Here is a 22,909-nt window from a genome sequence, read left to right as displayed (position 1 = left end):
ATTTCTTTCTTCAGTTCTCCTTGTCCTTTCTGAATGCTTGGAGAGTTACACACCACCACAATTTTAGACATAGCGCAGAAACTCCTATGAAATTATTCAGTCTCATCTGTTTTTTTAATTAGTCTCTGGTTTTACCTTTTACCATATTTGCGGCTACGCCTGTTGATTTGTATAATCTAGTGTGTACTTTATGCAACGGTAGCTAATTTCCCCATCTCAGGCAAATAACATTCAAATCCTTTGACCCAAGTCTCTTGCCTCACCCAGCATACTCGAAAATTGACAATGGTACTAGCCTTTCCTATTAAATCTAAACCCAAGCTAAAATCAGATCTTCCTTCGGTCTTAAAATGTTTTTACTTTGGTGCCCCCACTTTAAGCAAGCCAGTATGCTTTTTTTAATCCCACTATTCCTGTGTGCTTCCAAGGTCATTTTATATATCCTATGATGTTCCTGCTTCCTTGGCCAATTGCGCCTAGCCAAACGCACACATCAGGTCTCCCTGAGAAATCCTTCCCAAACTTAAGCCCGATCCCATTCAGATAATTTGTTTGTTTTCAAATGAATGTGTATCTTTTTCAGCACCAACTACATCCCTAAGATATGTTTGTTGGCAACGGATCACGGGCTCCCTATACTGGACTCAAGAAAAAAATCAATTATCTAAGCCAGGGGATTCCAGTCAACTGGTTAAGCTTAAGACATGATTAGTTCAAGCTATTGATGGTCACACTCTTGAAAATTTGTCTCTCTTTAAATACCTTTCCCTAGTTCTTGCACATGAGCTCTCATTTATTCCTCCTATAACACCATGTCTTTGTGATATATTAATATAACTAATTTGTGCTCAAATAAGTTTGGAAAATAATACTTGCTGTATGTCAGGTGCTTTCAAAAATGTTGAGCAATAACAATAAATGTTTCATATAATATTTACTGCCTTTGATGTGTTCATTTTTCATGTCTTCCCTTTACAGTTTATATTTTAGATTTTTTACTGTTTCTGGGTTTGCATCTGTAGGTTATATTTTCTTTTCAAGTGCATATATTAATGTACCCTCATCATTATTTTATCTGAATTTATGTAATTTTGTTTTATTCCCTCTCCCACAACAATCTTGATTAAAGCCTTTCTGTTTAACCTGAGCTTAAATTTTTAATTTTAAGAGCACGAGATTAAATTATAGGAGGAGTCACAGTATTGTGTCCTTTGACAAGAAACTGTTTCGTTCAAAATAATTGTAATTCAGCTTAATTTAAGAAAATATGTTAATAGGCAAAGTTGATACAAGAGTTACCAAAAAAAAGCATGACAATAATATATAAAGATATTGACATTTTTATTATACTAAACACAACATAAACCAAGAAAAGAATGAGTAGTATACAATTTAAAGAACTATTTTTTCTAAGTTACAAGCATAAAAGCTGAAAAAAATTTATCAAATATGTAAGTGAAAAAAAAGAGTTAGTCTTATCATTAACATTTTAAAAGACATTAGGTTTTGTTACTTATTATACCAGTATTTATAAATATATAATTTTATTGACTGGATCCTAGAGTAAAACAGCAAAGTAAATTTAGGGTTTTTTGTCCTTGGTAAAAAATTTAACACTTCATTCACAACTAATTGTGTGTTTCTTTCTAACATCAGAATGAATGAAAAATGACATATAACAGTTCACTTAATCTGTATTAACTATATTTAGGTATGTGTATTACAATTTCCTGATCACAGCTTCAACAATACTCTGGCAAAAATGAGAAAAAAACAAAAAGTGATAAAGATATAGTTCTAAATTGTAGTCATCTCAATTTAATTATATGAACTTTTTATGTGTAAATACCCTGTACAATTTACACTCTAAAGTAACAGGACTGGTTTACACTATAAATACTATCAAGAGAACATCAAAAGTTCGCATTTTAAGCCTGGTTATCTTACTAATATAAACATTTAAAAATTAAATGGCTCAATTAGTAAAGAAAGAAAGAAATTATGAAACTTTTCACTCTGTTTCCTACCATTTCACAGTAATAGCTTAGAGACACTAAAATTTGCTCTTAATAAGGGACATTTATGTCCTTAGAAAAATGATACAGATTCTCCAGAAGATCCTCATACTACTTATCCAGTAACATTAAAGCATTGGTAATGGCAGATTACTAGCAGGAACACTGGAGTATGCCGAAGTAGTAAATACACCAAATGCTTCATATTTCCAGGTAAAAAAATTGAGGAATTTAACGATGTATTTGTCCATATTCATTTGCTTGCAACTTCTCCAAAATGTCATCAAGTGGCTAAGTTGTTAAGGCTAACACCGTATATTTTTAGACATTAGAAAATGCAAACACACTTTCAAACACTTCAATACAAGATTATATATATATATATTTAAGTTTTATTTTGAACAAAAAGAGTGAAATTGTTTTCTCACCAAAAATCTAATCTATCTAAAACTCAGATATTCTGTTCTTTAGCGAGCATGATATAAAGCAGTGGTCTTCAAACATTTTTCGTTCATATGTCCCCTAAAATAATTTTGACAAATAAGTGAATCTTGTGCATATTTAGAATACATGAAAATTTTCATCATAAGTTTTAGTTGCAAATATGCAATTTCTGCTATATTATAAATATTGATGCTTTAAAACAAAATTTAAATCAGTCTTTTAAATGTATCCCAGGTAATATTAATACTGTACTGAATTGTTACTACTGTTGTTCTTCTAAAATGAAATACTTCCTTGAATTTGTATTTCCTTTCTACTTCCTCCACAATTTTATTCTACTTTGAATCTTGGAAATCTGTTCTTTATCACTCTATTATACTTCTCTGATGTAAACTTCATACAAACAACAAGCACATACATATTTATATTGAAATTACCTTTGGATTAATTTTCTTTGACCATAAGGTGCTAAATTTTTTTAATCGTCTCAGTTGAGCTACCATTACAACTATTATGGGGACACAATTGATCCAAACAACGAGTAAGTCACAATTTTGACATAAAATCATTAAAAATAAAAGGTGAATTGTAATTAGAAAGGTATCTCCTAATGGGATGAATTGGGGGAGATGTGTTTATGAAGCTTAATTTAAAAGCTCTCTGGAGAGTTTACCTTTCCAAGATATTCACCTTAGTAAAGTTCAGGGTAAGTAAGAGGTATGCCTTTCTTGTATAAATTTAGGAGAATGGTGACACTGAAGTGAGAGATGGGAAAAGAGAATGCCAACTGACCCCAAGTTGCATTGTAGGCAGATCGATTTAAGGAAGTGAAGGATTTGGAAATTGATTCCTTTAAAATTTTCTGTGTCCCCACATACCCCTGGAAAGTCTCTGCATACCCCTAGGGTATCCCTATCACAGTCTGAATACCATGCCTCTAAGATCCCTAGGAAAGGTGTTGTTAACTTGAACTACGCTAAGAAAAAGTACTTTTCCTGAATTACTCCTTTGGCTAAAAAACTGATTTTGAAAGTTTCTGAGGTAGTACCGTGTTACATTTTGAAATCTGCTTTTTGACCACTTGGCTAGACAAAGCACACAGCTATGTGTCGTCTGAACTATCACACTCCATTAATCAGCTGACTCGTTTTGTACATGTACAGATTCTGAATAAGAAAATCATATTAAGGAATCAGGATAACAGCACTGTCAAATAGAGCACAATTAGGAGCTTATATTGCTATGGAAAAGCACTAGAAAAATAAATAATTACACAGCTCTTACATGTAAATAAGAATGGGTGTAACGGTCTTAAAACATTTTAAAAGAACTCAAGTAAAAAAATTAAAGCTGTGTATTACTGTGGCTCATCTTAAAACTTAATAAGGCACTTATCTTGTGCAATGTCCTAAAATGTCAGCTCAATTGTAGTACCTAAGCTGGCTTCAAGCAGAAGCAGAAAACCTTCCAGAAAGGATATGCTTGGTGTTCAGTCTCTGCAGATATGAGCTGACCTTATCCTGGAATGCCAGTGTGGCTTCACATGCACAAGCATCTTCTGTGGAGATGAGTCTTCGTGCTTCTGCAATGGCTGAAGACAATGACAATACACAAAATGTTATAGCTAATTAGAAATCATAGTAAATCAGGAAATCTGTGATTCAATACTTCCTTATATATATATATATTTTTTTTTTTTTGCGGTATGCGGGCCTCTCACTGTTGTGGCCTCTCCGCTCCGGAGGCGCAGGCTCAGCGGCCATGGCTCACGGGCCCAGCCGCTCCGCGGCATGTGGGATCCTCCCAGACCGGGGCACGAACCCGTGTCCCCTGCATCGGCAGGCGGACTCTCAACCACTGCGCCACCAGGGAAGCCCAATACTTCCATTTTTAATTCTTACCTAAATGCATTTTCTAGGAGATAAAAGAATATAAGAGCACATGGAAAGAGGAGAAAGTACTGTGGACTTTGTCACCAAAGAAACTGAGTTAGAGATGTTGAGGAAAAGTTTACAATTGTCAAAGCTGGGTGATGGTTATATGAGAGTTCACTCTATTGTTCTCTATACTTTTGTAATTGTCTGAAATTTTCCATGATATAAAGTAAATATTTAAGTTAATGCAGGGAGAAGCCAAGAATGCAGAGATAAGACAATCCCTTGTGATACTGTGTACTCATTACGAAATGAAAATGTTCACTATGGAGAACAGTGTGAGGTTCCTTTAAAAACCAAAAATAGACCTACCATATGATCCTGCAATCCCACTTCTGGGCAAATATCTGGAGAAAACCCTAATTTGAAAAGACACATGCACCCCAATGTTCATAGCAGCACTATTCACAACAGCCAAGACATAGAAACAACCTAAATGTCCATCGACAGATGAATGGATAAAGAAGATGTGGTACATATATACAATGGAATACTATTCAGCCATAAAAAGAATGAAATAATGCCATTTGCAGCAACATGGATGGACCTAGAGATTGTCATACTAAGTAAAGTAAGTCAGAGAAAGACAAATATCATATATCACTTACATGTAGAATCTAAAAAAGTGATACAAATGAACTTATTTACAAAACAGAAATAGACTCACAGACATAGAAAACAGACTTATGGTTACCAAAGGGGATTGGGGGAAGGCGGAAGATAAATTAGGAGTTTGGGATTAAGATATATCCCTGCTATATATAAAATAGTTAAACAACAAGGACCTACTGTATAGTACAGGGAACTATACTCAGTATCTTGTAATAACCTATAATGTAAGAGAATCTGAAAAGTTATATATATATATATATATATATATATATGTATATATTACTGAATCACTTTGCTGTATACGTGACACTAACACAACATTGTAAATTAACTATACTTCAATTTTAAAAAATGAAAATGAGGAAAACAGTCCTCTATTTGTGTGGCCAAAACATTTCAAGGTTTAAAACTAGATAATTCCTGAATTCCTATACAGACTATTATTTTACTGAACGGTTTGAACTGAGAATTCTTGTTCTTACCCATAAATACTTTGGAACTAAAAATTCAGGTTTGTATTGACATTTAAGCAAAGAACGTGGAAGAATGATAATTCTAACTCCAATTGCTTCTGTAATTCAGTGAGGCGGCTATTCCGACTCAATATCATAGCCCCTAAAGTTGCCTAACAGAAATAAGAGTAACTTCCAGATCTGAAGACTGATGAATAATCTTCCAACTGAGTAGTAGTACTGCTTGGGGAAAAGAGTAGTCCTTTGCTCTTGCATTTTCTCCCACATTCTATCCGTAAAATGTTACACAAAAATCCGAACGAACTTTTTGGTCAACCCAATACAAAGATAAGATACAGGGCTGGAGGACCATAAATTCACTTGATTAATCAATCTAGCTGTCTAAATCCTATTGAAACTTTTAGGGACAGCCAGCTCAAATCCCCATCTCGATCAGTAAATTAATAGTAAGCCAAAAAGTATCTACTGAATATCAAGTACATGCCCATCATCCCTGTACAGAGTATAAAATTGGTACCTATGATACTTTTCCAGCATATCTTGCCTGATAGCCTATAAGCTCTGTGAGGGTAGGGGCTCAGTGTAATATTCTCATTAAAACACCCCATAGAAAACTGGAAAACTGTGATGTTGCACAATTGAAAGTTGAGAGATGGATCCATTCACACTAGCAGCAAAAAGAATAAAATATTTAGGAATAAATTTAACAAAAGTAGTGCAAGCCTTGTACAGTGCAAACCACAAAACATTAATCTGTCTCCAGTTCCTTCCTCGGGACCTAACAGAGTACTAGATATAGAACAGAAGTTCCATGAATACTTGCTGAACAAATAAGTGAATGGCTAAAGAAATGAGGTCAGAGCCTAAGCCATTATAAACCATTCTGGAATCCTCACCTTCCAGGAGAAGAAAAAATTCCCAAGACTGATTTTTCTGAAGATTAAACACTTAAGATAGGAAGACAGCACCCAGAAATACTCAAATGGTAAAAGCAAGCTGCTCCTTATTAACCCTCCCCCTCCCCAAGAAACTGATCCACACTTTATTTCAAATGAAGAAGTATCTGCTGAGTAACTGTCACGTGTTACGGTAGATGCTAAGAGTACAGACAAAATCTACTACCCGTGGTGGTTGGGGTCTATAGGAGCATAAAACCACAAGTCCAAAACTTGCATTTTCTTCCCCAAATCTGCTTCACTCTCAGTCCCCTTAGTAAATATACCCCATCCTTCCAGCTGCTCAAGTGGAAGAGGAAAGCCATCCTACTCCACCCCCATCCTATCCCCACATCCAGTTTATCACCAAGCCCTGTTCATCCTACCTTCAAAACATGTCTGGAATCAGTCTACTTCTATCACCTTGTCACCATCCTAGCCCAACTGCAATAGCCCCCGAACTGGTTGGTCTTCTTCTGCTCTTCATCCTCTTCAATCCGCTGTTCACACAGCAGCTAGAGTGAGGTTTTTTTTTTTTTTTTTTTTGCGGTACGCGGGCCTCTCACTGTTGTGGCCCCTCCCGCTGCGGAGCACAGGCTCCGGACGCGCAGGCTCAGCGGCCATGGCTCACGGGCCCAGCCGCTCCGCGGCACGTGGGATCTTCCCAGACCGGGATACGAACCCATGTCCCCTGCATCGGCAGGCGGACTCTCAACCACTGCGCCACCAGGGAAGCCCTAGAGTGACTTTTAAAAATATAAACAGCATGGTGCTGCTCCACTGCTAAAAACCCTCCATGACTTCCCATTTCTCATAGAATTTCCCATGCCCCAGAGCAGCAGCATAGTTTGACCCCGCCTAACTCTCCAAACTGCCTTACACCACACTTATCCCTGGCCGGTCATGCTTCCGTCAGACGGGTGGCCTTTCACCTCCTCTCCCCACTAAAGCCACCACTCAGGACCTGGCGTTGCTCTCCCTCCTTCCGCCAGCACTCCAGTCTCAACCTACCTCAGAGAGACCCTCCCAACCTGAAATAGGGTCCCCAACCCCCATTCTGTTCTCCTCCATCGCTGCTCTTAATTTATAAATGTGTTATGCACTCGTCTTTTCCCCCTAGACTGTTACCCAAGACCATACTTGTTTTGTTCATGATTGTATACCTAGTGCCTAGAACATAGCAGATGCTCTATTTATTGATTGGATGAAGGAATGACTGAAGGAACACACAAGTAACCACAACACAAGGCATCCAGTGCTGAAAAAGAGGACACAGTTCAATGGAAGAATAAGGGGAATGCTGGTAGAGGGGGTAAAAACTGAACTAGTCCTGGAAATTAAACAAACAGACATTATTTTGTAACATTTGATTCACAAAAAGTAATTTATAGGACACTGATGTAAGTTATGATGCATAATAAAGACAAATGCCTCATAATGCATAAAAACGAATGCATGATAAACCCACTGCACAACTTAAGAATTAAAACATAACGAATGCTGTTGCAGAGACGTCATTTAAGAAGTGGAAATATAAATACAATCTAGGAGAAGATATTTGCAACACATAAAAACAACAACGAATTTATATCCAGACATGTGAAGAGTTGTTATGATAAGTAAGAAAAATATAAATAACCCAATAGAAAAATAAAGGCATAAATAGATAAGATCTTATTTTCCAGATAAGAGACTGAAGTGACAAATAAATATAAGAAGAGAAGCTTAGCCTCTTTAGAACCAGGAAGTGGGGAGAAGAAAGACTACAGGGAGATACTTCTTTACATCTACCAGACTGACAAAAGTTTAATCCAACAAAACCAAACGTTGGCGAGGATGTGGTTCTTGGATTTTGACAAGCAGAAGAGGCAAGGGAAGCAGATTACAGTAAAGGATGGAGACAGGTGAGTACAGGGCATGCTCCAGGAATATCAAACAGTCCATGTGGCTGGATCACAGGTCTTGGAGAGAAGGAGTGAATCTGGGGCCAAATGTAGTGACAAAATGAAAAAGAGTGGTTACCTGGGGTAGGGAGAGTGGAATGGGGAGTTTTTGTTTAATGGGTACAGAGCTTTAGTTTGGGATGATAAAAAAAGTTCTGGAGATGGACAGTGGGATAGTTGCACAACAATGTGAATGTACTTAACACCACTGGACTACACTTAAAATGGTTAACATGCTAGATTTTATGTCATGTATATTTTACTGTAATTAAAGAAAAACCTGGACTTAGGGAGAGACTTTAATTAGAAAAAAAAAAATGGAATCAGACCATGGAGGGAAGGATGCCTGGTGGAAAGGTAGAATTATTTCATTCTGAAGACATTTGGGAACCACTGGAGAATTCTGACCCAGGAGCAAGACTCAGAAGCGTGCTTCAGACTTGGAGACGGGAAAGCTCACTCCTAAGACTGTCCTAGCACATGAATTAGGCTTAAAGGGACAGTCTTTACCTGAACATGTCTTCTTGTCTTCATTCAAGGTGTAGCCAGTATAACAATCGCAGTGGTAAGACGCGGCCCCGTCATTCACACAGATGTGCTGGCACCCATGAGAGCCCAGTGCACACTGGTCACGAACTGAGCAGGAATGGGTCAGGAAAGAGAATATTCACAAATTACAACTGGAAACTAAACACAGACTTCCGGGAGAAAGAAGCTTTGGTTCGGTGCCAACAAGTGCAGCAAATGAATCCTACAGTCGTCAGCAACGCGTCTCCCACGTTTCAGAAGGAGAGAGCCTCTTTTCCCGTTCCCTATCCCACACCCCTTTCCTTGTTATCTCTTGCAGCTATCTCGGTGCCTTCTCTTTTTTGCTATCTGCAGTCCTGGGGCTGCACTGAGTCTTGATTCTATTCCAGAACTTATCTCCAGCCTTTCCTGATGACCATGAATACCTGCAACCTGTCCAGCTATACACAGATCATCTTCACCATCACCAAAAATAAATTATTAGGGACCTACCTGCACATGCAGTTACATTTGATGCTGCACAAAAACTATGTTGACCAAGGGCCTGCCCTTGATGCTTAAAGTGGGACAGAAAACACTGGCCTGCACACACACACGCACACACACACACACACACACACACACACACACACACACACACAGAAGAAATAATAACAATGATGATGATGACGATGGTGATGATGTGTATGACTGGATAGGGAAGTATTTGTGTCTGTCACAAGTAAATACATTACAAGGAACAAGGGCTTCCTGGGATACATAGGTTCTTCCTCGGCCATTGCAGAAGCCAAACTACTTTATTTGTTCTCCTCTAACTCTCCTCTTAAGTGTCATTTTATGCTCACAAACCTTCCATGGCTCACTATTGCCTGTAAAACAGCTGTTCATGAAGCGTAAGGCCCTAGGTAATCTATCCATAGTGTCTTTCCAACTTTCACACTGATATTCCCCTTCACTACTACAATTCAGATGTTTCCAGCAAAATGCCTACTAGCAGAACATTTTGTTTTCCCCTCAGCCCAGCTTAGCAGCGACTCTGGCGATAACAAGTGGATATGCCTGCAGTCCCTGGCCCGTGATCTGGGGCTCCACATTTAATTTACAGGCCTTGCCACTGCCCAGCAAGGGGAAGGCAGGCCATTAGAGGGGATCTGACCCAGTTTTAGAATGGCATCCATTATTGCTGTAAAATATATAAATACCAACTTCTCACCATCTCGTCTTTTCCTTCTATCTCCTTTTGCTGTCCTGTGCTTTGTACCATGAGACGTGTAGCTTAGTGTTTGAGAGCATATGTAACCACCAGTGCAAGTGCCTGGGTTCAGATCCTGGCTCTGCTACTCACTAGGCAAGTGACCATAGGCAAGTTACTTTGTCTGTGCCTCAGTTTCCTTGTAAAGTTGCTGTGAGCAGTAAATGTGTGACTGTGTCTAAAATGCCTAGAACCGTGCATGGTACCCAGCAGGCACTGAAGAATGTTGGCAAACCGTTATCTGGAAGTGTTGCCTGGAGTAGTCTGCCTTAACTGAAAATCGCCTTTGATTTCTTTCTTTAATAAAATGGTCCATTTTATGCCATAATATCTGTTAGTTTACATGTAAATGTGTTTTTGTTTCCTTTTCCCAGGTCTTCAGATTAAAGGTCCTGCTTAAAGTACCAAGAGGGATACTTGTAACGGTTTGAGAAGTGCAGCCTTGAGTACTTTCCATCCAACTGACTTAGTCCCACCCCCTGAACAAACCAGTGCAAGCCACTCCCCTTGCCCTTGCCCTCTCCACTCCTCCATCTAAGCCTTATCCGCCCTCCTGCCGAGGCCCACCTCCAGTCCCAGCCCTCTGTGTCCATCCTAGACCTCCTGCCTCCCAGCCCCTCCCGCCCTTAGTCACTGTCGGTCCCTCTCCCTGGCTAAGAGTCCCTGCTTTCTTAAGGTGCTGTTTCTCCTTGCACCCAGCCTGTACGTAGCTCAGAGGCAGAAGCTGACGCTTCCTTACAACCCCACATTGCTTAGCAGAGTCCTGGGAACAAAATAAGTGCTCAGAACTCTTTTATTGATCTCATTTTTTAAAAAAAAAAGGGGGGAATTAATGATATGCCACTTCCTTTAATCTCTCTTGAAAAGGTCACACATTACATCTCAAGGAAGAGGAAAGCATACATAAAATCTAAAAAAATATTGAATATGCCAAAACTAAACACCACCCTGAGAGCTAGGAATTTCTCTTAGGAGTGGTTTTACATTACAAATGCCACTCTGTTCTGCCAGTGAGTTTAAATCAAATTAATGAGGATTAGCAGTTCTGGCATGGGCTTCCTCACCAAGTTATAAGTCTCACATTCACCCAAGACTGATCATCTAGAAACTGTCAGGGAACGACTTGCTTCAAACTTACTGGAAGATCTGTGTAGGTCTAATTCAGACATTTACAAAGCCTCCTTTACTAAAACGATCTGGCTTTAAGATTAACACTACAGAAAAGTTCCAGGCCAAGTTTTAATTGGAAAAAGATCAGTTCAGCCTATCACACCAAATACTTACTGTCCAGCTGACTTCCTCTAAAGTTTCCTATTTGCTTTACAGAGCTATAAAATTTTCCTGGATTAGGACCGTACATTCAATTAGCTTTTCTTATATCCCCACTCCCTACCCATTACCCAGTAATTTTCTGAAGTGAGCTATGTTTGGAAAACCTAGTGAGCTCACTGCCTCCTGAGCAATGTTTACCTTGGTCTGAAAAGCATGGTAGAATGTCTGAAGCCCGATTCCTTACATTACCTTTACGAATCTCTCTCTTGGTGAAATGCAAGTTGGTTTCACTGCAGTAGAAAGAGCCCCGGATGAAAGAATTTACTGAGTGGACCTTACCTGAACACGTTTTTTTATCTTCATTCAGAGTGTAGCCCTCGTAGCATTCACAGTGATGAGACCCAGCTCTGTCATTCACACAAATGTGCTGACAGTCGTGTGTGCCCAAAGCACACTGATCTTGAGCTGCCCAACAAAAGTCCAGAAGAAAAGATGTTAAACGTGGAAAAGTCTTTTATCAGCCATATATAGAAATCTTCTTATTTGCAGCTAGCGATGCAGAGAGGAAAACTTATTAGAAACCACTCAAAGCCATCAGTAATATCTGTTCTCACTAGGAATTAGCTGAGTAAAACAAACTCCTACACACACAATACTTATGCTTCTATTTTTCCCCACCCCTTTTCAGAATCATCTATACTGAGCTTTTTTTTTTTTTGCGGTACGCGGGCCTCGCACTGTTGTGGCCTCTCCCGTTGCGGAGCACAGGCTCCGGACGCGCAGGCTCAGCGGCCATGGCTCATGGGCCCAGCCGCTCCGCGGCATGTGGGATCTTCCCAGACCGGGGCACGGACCCGTGTCGCCTGCATCGGGAGGTGGACTCTCAACCACTGCGCCACCAGGGAAGCCCTATACTGAGCTCTTATAATCGAAGTATCTCATGAATACTTTCTAAAGCATTCCTTTTAGATTTGTTGTATTTATGCTGAATCAGAGGGATTCTAACAGCTGGGGGACGAATTATACTAGAATCAGAAAGACATAGAATTAGAGTTTGAAGAAACTGTAGCTCGACCCTCTCCTGTAATAAATGAGGAAACTGCGTCCAAAGGAGACCAAATGACTCAGAACAGCATCAGAACTCAAGACCCAAATTGCTACTCAATGTATTTTTCTCTGTACTGACATGATATTTTTTAACTTTTTTTTTTTATCTTTGAGCTTTTTGTTTTGAAATCACTTCAGGCTTATGAAAAAGTTTCAAAAATAGTGAAAAAAATCCAGTACTTCACCCCGTTTCCCCAAATGTTAACATCCTATATAAGCACAGTGTAATTACCAAAACCAGGAAACTAATACTGATACAATACCATTAACTAACCTACAGACCTTATTCAAATTTTGCCAATGGTTCCACCACTAATGTCCTTCTTCTGGTCCAGGATCCAATCCAGGATCACACATTGCATTAAGTTGTCACATCTCCTTAGTTTCCGCCAATCTGGGACATTTCTTTAGTCTGTCTTTGCCTTTCATGACTGTGACACTTTTGAAAATTACTGAAAAATTAGTTTGTAGAATGTCTCTCAATTTGGGTTTGTCTGAGGTTTCCTCATGATTCTGAATTTTTAGCAAGAATACCACAGAAGTGCTATTGTGCCCTCAGAACATCATGTCAGGAGATGCATGACGTCACTGTGTGTTATTGCTGGTGATGTAAACTCTGATGTCTTGGTTGAAGTGGTGTCTGCCAGGTTTCTCCACTATGGAATGACTGCTTTTCTTTCTGTAAGTAGTAAGTTCCTTGTGGGCTGTTATTTGATTTTCACATACTAAATTGTCTTTAGATTCTGGAAAGGACTCTTAGGGCTGGGTACAGAGAAGGAAATAACACACTCACACATGTGGGTCATGAGAGACACATGCTGCCATTTGTAACTTTTCTAATAAGAAAGGGGGAAAGCCCAAGATGGCAAGAGAGGAAAAGAGACCGAGCTCCCCGTCGATGTGACCCCCGCCAAACACTGACTAGGGAGACAGGTAAACAGGGAGGCAACAGTAAAGCCTCTGCCCCCACTTACCCGAACACGTTTTCCTGTCTTCATTTAAGGTATAACCTTCATAGCACTCACAATGATAAGAGCCATTTCTGTCGTTCACACAGATGTGTTCACAGCCGTGAGTGTTAAGAGCACACTTATTAATAACTATCAAAAGATGATCAGGACAAATGTCAACACATGGAAAACATGGCAAATAAATAACTACGGGCCACACCACACACACACACACACACACACACACACACACACACACAGTGCTAATGAAATGGGACAGCTTGGCACGAGAGGAAGCCTGCTGGACTGGGTGGGAACCCACTTCGTCTTGACTCTTTCACTAACAGACCCCATGACATGGGTAGGTAAGTCTTCTCCCTTCTTGTGGAGGTCTCAATTTCATTTTCTATAAAATGAGCAGGTTGAATTAAATGATCTCTAAGTTTTCTTCCTCTCAAAAGCTTTTTTCCAGGATTTAACAAATTGGACCTAATTCCCACTCTTCATCGATTGTACGTGAGTATTCACAGAGCAGATGAGTGAGAGCCTCCCTAGATTTTCTTCCACTTCTAGATTCCATGAATCTTCTACGGTCACAGACAGGTAAGAGGAGCTTGTATTTAATGAAATAAAACCCAGGAAAAAAAAAATCCAAAACCTCAAAAGGACGAAGAGTTTTGGCCCCCTTCCTCACTAGCCCTTTTCCCTACTAGCCCTTCTCTCTAAACCTAGTAATAAGTACTGTAATAGGTACTTATACTATTACATTACTTATAGTATTACATACTGTTTTAGGTATTACCTCACTTTTCTCCTCATGTTCCTTTTCAAGAAAAGTCATTGATAACAGTAAATCCCCCACAGGGCAGTTAGGAGAAAAGCATAATGCCAGTCCAAAGCCTGGGGTGAGTCCCCAGATAAGTTTCCATCAGCCACCACCCCTTAAGCAGCCTCACCTGAACACGTCTTCTTATCGGCATTCAAGGAATATCCTTGGCTGCACTCACAGTGGTGCTTGCCTTCCCCGTCACTGACACACACATGCTGGCACTGGTGTGTGCCCAGCGCGCATGGGTCCAGAGCTGTGCAAAGGAAATTTACAACAGTCAGCGTCGACAGGTAAGAAGCATTTCAGATACTTCCTCCTGTGTCAAAACAACATCACTCTCCAGGTCCGTCTCTGATTCTATCTTTAGTTCACTCTAAAAATTGGCTACTTGTTTCCTGCCCCTGGTTTATTATAAATACCACTCTCAGTAATGTTTAAATTGTAACTAATTTAAAATCATAGATCTTGTGGTTGACTTTCTCAAAAAAGAAAGGGAATTTTGAATTTGGAGCTGAAGCCAAACACTTTACATGAATCAGGCAATTCAATATTTTATTCAATGTATCCACCTAGCCAGAAAAAAAGACTTTTGCTTCCCAACAGAAAGAAGGGAACAGTAATGTACTTCCTGAAGTTCTATGAGCTAGTGGTCCCACTGCCACCAGAACCCAGTTTCCAACGGTTCTATAGTTTGTGTCTAAACAGAATTCACACCCAGGCTTTCCTCTAGGCCTGGAACCCACTCACTCTTGGGCAGCAACACATGTTTGAAATTGCAAATGGTGGAGGGCAACGTAGGTAACTGCCTTCCGAATATGCGGCATGGGTTCCTAAGCCCAAATGTATACGCATGCGACTCTCATATCTGCCAGGAGAATAAACTTACGTGCTATATACAAACCAGTAAAAAGAAAAGGAAGAAAACAACAAATTAGATTACATTAGCTAAACTGTATCCTCATTTTTTGCTCCTGGAGCCATTTTTAACCTCAGATTTTTTTCCCCCAGTGACATGTTTTGATAAAAGAATCAATGAATTTAGTCATTTCTGAGAAACCAAGGAGGCCTGTTGCAGGAGGCTGGCACCCCTGTGGCAGGTCACCCAGCCTCCACTATTTTGGCAACAGGACAGGTTAATATTTTCCCAAGAAGGGCCTTCTCATGGAATAATCTTTCCAGCTCGTTAACTACAACAGCTACCTCTCAGTCTTTTTTCCATAGAGAGGATATTTTCCCCCCAGAACAAGCAGATCTTTCGTACCAGAATGAAAAGATGACCACTCACCACTTGTTACTTTATGTCCTTCAAGCCCAACCCCAGGTGCTATCTTTGAGACCCAGCCTTGCCATAGACCAGCATCTTTATGGAAAAGTTCTCACCCACAAACACAGGGGGGTTTTCTGGGAGAAAGAAAGCTATTTTCTTTTGGGAAACCAATGAATGCTGAGTCAATGCCACCGAAGCCAAGGACAGCTTGTGAAGACCCAGTGTCCTAGGGCAGGAAAGATAAAGGGTCCCTGGCCAGGTCTGGTTGAGATGAGGCCAGACTTTGCTCCAGACCGAGACTTCGTCTCTCATTTCCTGACAAATTATTGATTGCTGAGTTTCACATTCATTTATATATAAAGTCTCCTTGAAATTTACAATTGTAATGATTGGTTCACTTGTTTGTCTCACCCCCAGCCGCAGACTGCTGCTTGATGGTAGGAGGGACTACCTTATCTTTGTATCATCAGTGATCAATAAACACATGTTGAAAAAACAAATGTGAAATAGATTATATAGCAAAAGATATCTACATTTTAAAATTCACCTGAACTAGAAATTTGTCCACACCTGCTTAGATAATTCCACAGAGGGCTTTGAAAGATTATCTCCAAATGATAAAAAATAAAGCATGACTATAGAAAGAAAGAAAGAAACAAAGAAACAAAGGAAGACAGAAATTTTTAAAAGAAAAACAAAAATAAATTTAAAAGTAAAAATTAAAAAGTTTGAGTCCCACAAATTCATAATCCTGGTCAGTGACCACAGATAAACCCGAGCCTTGAATGGATTCATATTCATGGGTTTGGCTGATTCATGCTAAAGATTCTAATTAAATCAGCATGTTTGGATTTAAGCTCCATCCTAAAGGAAGAAAGGAGAAGAACAGTAACAGAATAATTAAAAAATTAAATAAAAACAAAAAATACCCTGCTTCTTGCTATCTCACAAGTGAGCTGAAATCCTAACCTTCCTGGTCCCTAAGCCTCTCCCTCCACAGGGAATAATCAGACACCGAGCTGAATCTGAAAACTGGAGTATTCACTAAGTGTACACACTGACTGACAGTTACACTGGGATATAAGCCGGCTGATCTTTCCACAGACAGACACAGTCCCCGACTTCTGCCCCAAAAACAAGCAGAGTTCTGTTAAATCTAGAGATGGAAAAACTAAAGAAAATACCTGGAAAAAATGTGGTGGGCAGAGGGGAGAAGAGAGGTGTCTGGAGATTTTTTTATTTGTATTTTTTTCTGACCCCATCAGGGAATAGCAGGATCATGTACCTTGGATATTTCCAGAATTTCACATTTCTAATGCAAACACAAAGATTTTTATGAGCAAACCAAGTTATATATAAGGCAGCTCTATATTTCTAAACCAACAAAGTATGTTTAAGTTGCTAAAAAAAAAAAAAAAAGAGGGCTTCCCTGGTGGCGCAGTGGTTGGGAGTCCGCCTGCCGATGCAGGGGACGTGGGTTCGTGCCTTGGTCCGGGAGGATCCCTCATGCCGCGGAGCGGCTGGGCCCGTGGGCCATGGCCGCTGGGCCTGCGCGTCCGAGGCCTGTGCTCCGCGACGGGAGAGGCCACAACAGTGAGAGGCCCGCGCACCGCAAAAAAAACAAAAAAAAGAAATACACACATATGAAAAAGTATTGCTTATATTTAAGTTTTCCATAAATTTCCACCAAAAAAGAATAAATCTCTTTTTTTTTGGATACACAATGTCTGACTATATAACATCTTTTCTAGTTGGAAGCAAAGACTTACCACAAAAGGTTTCCTGGAATCTAGAGGAAAGTTTCTCAATGACCCCATAGGTCTCCACATAGAAAACGTGCTCGTCCAGGGGCTCACTGGCCATCATCCTGAGGGACTCCATGTCTGCCCGGTCCACGCCCACGGCGTACAGCTCAATACCGGATGCCTGGGCCCGAGCCGCCACTTCATTCACCTGATCCTGGGGCCGCCCATCTGTCACAATGATGGCCACCTTAGGGATGTTGGAAGCGGGTCCCCGAGCTCCTGCCTCCACTGTGAAAGCTTCGTCCATCGCTGTCTGGATGGCCAGGCCCGACATGGTCCCTGTGGACAAGGGTGTGATCCGCGCCACGGCCTGTTTCAGGGACTGCTTATCCGAGTGGGTCTGGAGATGGAACTCGATCTTCACGGTGCTGGCGTAGTTCACCACTGCCACCCGCGTGTCTGCCGGCCCGATGTCCAGAGTGTCAATTACCCGTGAGATAAAGGTTTTTACTTTGGTGAACTCCAGAGGCCGTACACTACGAGAACTATCAATGATAAACACCAAGTCCAAGGGCATGCTCTTGCAAACACCTGCAAAGAAGGGTGTGAGAAACAGACATGACTAAGCGATGAGCAGACCACAGTCAAAAATGGGGCAGTTCTGGGACTTCCTTGACAGTCCAGTGGTTAGGACTCCACGCTTCCACTGCTCGGGGTGAGGGTTGATCCCTGGTCCGGGAACTAAGATCCCACATGCCCGTGCTGCCAGGCCAACACAAACAAACAAAAAAAAAACAAGAAAGAAATGGGGTCAGTTCTCCCACCCAGAGAGTTCTGGCCAGCATCCCTTGATCGCAAATACCCCACTGTCTGCTGTCTTCCCCAAGACCACCCTCCCTTTGGATGTTGAAAGCACTGAGGCCTTCAGGATTCCCTAGTGAGAATTCACATAGAGGTGTGACATTTCCCCAAATATCTCCCCTACAGGCTGGCTGAGTCTTGAAATTTCACTGGGAACCTTATCCTTCTGCTTAAAGTTTTGTTCAAGGGTTCCTCTAGACTCCCAGGAATGAATGGATTCCAGACCTCTCTTGGGCTTCTTGGCCATCAGAGGCAATGGGACAGTGATCCTGAATCGTGTGAAAGGTGAACTCAGGGCACCCTCACTGCACCCTCCCCTGCCTGCCCAGGCCTCAGAGCCCCTCGGGCAATGGCAGAGTGTGAGGTAAGGCACACTGGTGCTCTCGTGCTGGCCTCCTTCTTTTACTCCACTTCCAAGGCGGTGAAAACTGCTCCAGAGTAGCCCTAAATTCTCCCTCCATCTGGTCATTCACTCACGTTTAGTGAACTTTGAGGTCCAACTAGCCCTGAGTTACAGTTTGAAAGTGGAAAGAAGGATAACAACTTAATCTGGTCCCTGTTGACTTCCATCTTTGTCAGTATGTCTTGTTTTAAGAAGCAGAGATTTTGACCTAGTATCTGTCCTACTGTCCCCACCAAAGTGTCTTAGTCACCTCTCTTTCATTTTTTCATTCACCAAATATATTTTTTTGAGAGCCTACCATGTATTAAGCCATGGGGCTACAAAAGCAAATAAGCCAGATTCCCTGCCCTCAAGAAACTTGCATCGTTCCCACACAAAAGTACCTGGCACATTGCAGCAACACAATACATTTTTGTTTTCAGCACATCCTTCTTATCCTTTTTTCCTCTAATCTCGTTCTATACTCCTCCCTCTCCTAGCCACCCAAATCAAATCCAAAAGTCAGGACTAGCTAAGAAAGAAGCCATTCCTCTTCTTTCAACACACACACACACACGCACGCACACGCACATGCACATGCACACACACACCAAGCCCTGAATGGAAATGAGATCCTTGGGCATGAAGTGTCATTCAGGGTTCTTTTCTTTCCTAATAGGGGGCTGGAAATTGATGCAACTCTAAGAAGGCAATTTACTCAGTGTGTAGGGGGAAAAGGTATAGGTATTTATTCATTCAAAATAAATTCCTAGGCTAAGCAGTTGATGACAGAAAAAGCCCAGTCTGGAGCAGGAATTATGCCTGTTTTCTTTTAAAAACTGAAAAGTATCCTCTTGGTTTTAGCCTGATTCCTAGAGGTATTAACTAAAACAATAAATAATATCCTACTTTCAATAACACTGAGGGATCACAGGATTCCAACACAACAACCCTGTGAAGTTAGAGATGCAGAGGTTGTTTTTATACCCATTTTACAGGCGAGAAAACTGAGTCTCAGGAAGCTGTAAGACCTAGAAAGTGGTAGAAAATAGCGGTAGATTGCACTCCAGGTTTCCTGACTCCCAGCCCAAAGGGACCTTTCATTTCATGGTTGCCTCTCTCTGAAGGAACATTTTCTACTACCAAAATTAACATTACCTCATGTACCTAGTAAACATCCTGCTTGGTGACTTTGAGCCACCAGCCTGAAATATGCTGTGCGTCATGTATTTAGCTAGGTCAAAAGGAATTAATTCTTTAAAAAAAAAAAACCCTCCAGAATTTCATTTCGTCCCTAATTACCATGCATCGAAAGCAAAGAAGAAGAAAATCCTTCCAGGAGTTGGATCTGGATGTTTTTGCATAATTTGAGTAAAGGGAAAACTACATGTGATACAAACCCATATCTGACAATGCTGTCACTAACACCCAAGTGGTGTCCTTACTAATATCGAGGCTATGTTCTTGTAAGTAAACATCCAGGATTCCTTGCTTCTTCACTTGATTTTTCACATGGAATCATCTATGGGAGGTCACAGGGGTGTGGTGGGCAGGAATAATGCCCCCCAAAGATGTCCATGTCCTAATCCCCAGAACCTGTAATTATGTTAATTTACATGGTAAAGGAGACTTTGCATGTGTGATTACGTTAAAGGCTTGAGATTGAGGATGTTGTCCTGGATTATTCTGGTGGGTCCAATGTAATTACAACAGCTCCCAGAGTGGAAGAGAGAGGCAGAAGAGGAGATCTGAGAGATGACATGTGAGGACTCATCCTGCCTTTGGCGGCTTTGAAAATGGAGGGAAAAGGCCATGAGCCAAGGAATGAGGGCGGCCTCTACAAGCTGAAAAAGGCAAAGAAACGGATTCTCCTCTAAGGTCTTTCCAAAAGGAACATGTCCCTGCTGACACCTTAATTTTAGTCCAGTGAGACTAGTGTCAGACTTCTGAGCCACAGAACTCTTAGATAATAAATGTGTGTTGTTTTAAGCCACTAAGTTCATGGTAATTTATTACAGCAGGAATAGAAAATACAGGGGGCTTGACTCAGATGGCAGGACATTCTGTGAGCATCTGCTTACTTCCTGATTCAGACCCCCTCATCATTAATTGTTTTTGAATCTCACTCCCCTTTACTAGATAACAGCACTTTGATTCTCAGAAACCAAGAAAATGAGAATCTGAATTTCCTAAAATGTTTCCTTACTCACAATAACTGTCCATTTCTGATAGCTCTGCTAGAAATAAAAGCCCATAGCAAAGCTTAGCAGTTTCTGGGTGCAAAAAGAAGTGAATTTGAAAAAGGGTGGAATGTTGTGTTTATTAAAGAATTATCATTCAATATTGGTTTGGGTTTCAGGTAATAAAGGACCAGTACTGCATAGGAGGAACATTGACCACCCCACGCAGAATCCCTCCTCTCCCTCCCAGATGCTTCCCCAAGGGAGGTGGATCAGGACAAGAGGTAAAATTAACTTCTAGGAGAAAGGCTTCTCCCCTACCCCCATTCCTGGCCTGGAGCAACCAACTGATTACTAACTGAATTGAACGGTGGTGAACCCTGGCACTCCCTGTCTCAATGACAATGCTCTCGCCATATCAAATCCAGCCCACTGGAGCTGATGCAGGAAAGAATCCTTTGTGCTCTTCCTCAACATTATCCAGAAAGGTGCAGGAGGGGTAGACAACACAAATCAACCTGGGCCATGAAGCATCACTGGCCAGATGAGACTGGACATCCAGAAAATGGTTTGATGTAGCCTCTCTTTAAAGCAGGACTTTAACAAGTCTGATGCTGGACTTTTTGGTAATGAAGATAAAATCTTATGTAAACCATATTGAGAGCTTGGTAGCTTGAAGCAGTGGAAAGTTCCATGCTTGGGTTATCTGAGCCCTGAGTTTTATTCTGGGCTCTGACACTGATTTGCTGGGTCCCCTCCCCTTGACGAGCCTCAGTTTCCCTATATGTGCTGTCAGATGATCTTCCCTCTCTGCTGCTTTAGGATTTTTGCTCAACCAGAGAACTAAAAGCAGAATCTCAGGAAAGGTTTACTGAGCTGAACCAGAGGTGGGTCTAGGACAGAGAGCTGAGAGGCGCCTGGTGTTCCCACGGCTGCCCCATCCTCCCTGCCCAAATCTCAGGGGGCAGTTGCTGGAGTTTGACCTTCAGGAGACCCAAAGTCTAGCCCTGACTACGAGTGACCTTGGGCATCTCTCTCTTCCCTTCTCTGGACCTCAGTATCCCCACAAGATTCATCGGGGAGGGGATCTTTCTCCTGCACCACAGTCTGGCTCCGGCTGGGATGGAGGGAATACCTGGTGGATGACGGAGGCTCTTCCTCCTCATTCAACGCCTGATGCCCCTGCCCACCCAACATCCCGCCCGGCCCCGGCCGGGGATCTCCCTCCTTCCTGGAGGGTGTCCCTCCCTGAGGCCCTCTCAGGTCCCTCTCAGCCTGGGGTCCCTCTCCCGTCCCCGCCCAGGCCGTGTACCTGCGCCGCGGGCCCCGCCGTGCTGGCCGGCCCCAGAATAGGGCGTGCCGGTGGGGGCGGCCGGAGCGGGACGGCGTCCGGGGCTGCCCCCTGGGCCGCGGGTCCCCAACCTCAGGAAGCCGGGGCGGTCCAGGGGGCCGGGGACGGCGCGGGGTAGCAGCAGCAGCAGCTGCCAGAGCAGCAGGAGCAGTCCCGGCAGATGTCGCAGCATCGTGGGCTTGGCGCTGCTGCCCGTGTGCGTCGGGGGTCGTCGCTCCCTCGCTGGCTGGGTCAGTCGTGGGCCCGTGCGCCGCTCCCGGGCGGCCAATTTAAAGGTCCCGCGGCCGTGGGCCCCGCCCCGCAGCCTTCGGTCCCGCCCCTCGGCCGTAGGCCCCGCCCAGCGAACCCGTCCGGGGCCGCGCGCCGCCTGCTCAGTGCATTCCCGCGGCTGGCGTGGAATGTCTGGGGCCTCTCGGCCGGCGGCGCGGTGCCCGACTCCGGCCCGCCGCCGCCGCCGCCCCTCCCGCCCCTGCCCTGCGCCGGCCCGGTCTCGTCTGGGTGGTCTCGGCCCGGTGCCTCCCGGCCGGGCTCTGCTTCCCTCCAAACTTCTGCCTCGCTGTACACCCGGGGCCTGGTCGACCCCACTCGTCTGGCCAGGGCCCCAGGCTCCCGGTTCAGGAGGCCCGAGCTCTGCCGTCCAGCTCCGTTCAGGTTTGCCTGCCTCAAGGTTTCACCTCCATCCTCACACCACATTCCTTTCCCCTACCAAGTAACCCAGGTTTTTCTGTGGGCTCTCTGTAAAAAAAATTAAAACTAAAAAAGGCTCATAGATTGTACCAGCATGAATAGACATGCTTTCATCGCAGCTTCAAAAATCCATAAACATTTG

The 22,909-nt window shown here is 42.4% G+C and overlaps 1 protein-coding gene across 2 annotated transcripts; it reads right to left on the bottom strand.

The window, feature by feature from the left end:
- Positions 1-1,324: 1,324 nt before the first annotated feature.
- MATN3 (matrilin 3) lies at positions 1,325-22,313 on the bottom strand. 2 transcript variants are annotated; one of them, XM_019942492.3, is made up of 8 exons: positions 22,042-22,313; positions 17,331-17,897; positions 14,422-14,547; positions 13,490-13,615; positions 11,748-11,873; positions 8,867-8,992; positions 3,940-4,050; positions 1,325-2,302 (listed from the first exon to the last, which is right to left on the bottom strand). In XM_019942492.3, the coding sequence occupies exons 1-8, from the start codon at positions 22,250-22,252 to the stop codon at positions 2,247-2,249; spliced, it is 1,449 nt and encodes a 482-aa protein (XP_019798051.2). In that variant the 5' UTR covers positions 22,253-22,313; the 3' UTR covers positions 1,325-2,246. The 2 variants fall into 2 exon arrangements, with proteins under 2 accessions (XP_019798051.2, XP_073647671.1); XM_073791570.1 differs by having other exon boundaries at positions 1,325-4,050.
- Between the last annotated feature and the right edge of the window lie 596 nt (positions 22,314-22,909).

This window comes from Tursiops truncatus, chromosome 14, assembly GCF_011762595.2.
Source record: "Tursiops truncatus isolate mTurTru1 chromosome 14, mTurTru1.mat.Y, whole genome shotgun sequence".
Lineage (NCBI taxonomy): Eukaryota > Metazoa > Chordata > Mammalia > Artiodactyla > Delphinidae > Tursiops > Tursiops truncatus.
This window is presented reverse-complemented; position numbering and strand designations above follow the sequence as displayed.

Bases quoted from the DNA above. Each gene is read 5' to 3' on its own strand.
- MATN3 (XM_019942492.3), bottom strand. From the start codon at position 22,252: ATGCTGCGACATCTGCCGGGACTGCTCCTGCTGCTCTGGCAGCTGCTG. The intron at 13,616-14,421 runs GTGAGGCTGCTT...ATCTTTTGATAG, and splicing joins CGATAAGAAGACGTGTTCAG to TTATTAATAAGTGTGCTCTT. The intron at 8,993-11,747 runs GTAAGGTCCACT...ATTCCTGCTCAG, and splicing joins AGATAAAAAAACGTGTTCAG to TTCGTGACCAGTGTGCACTG.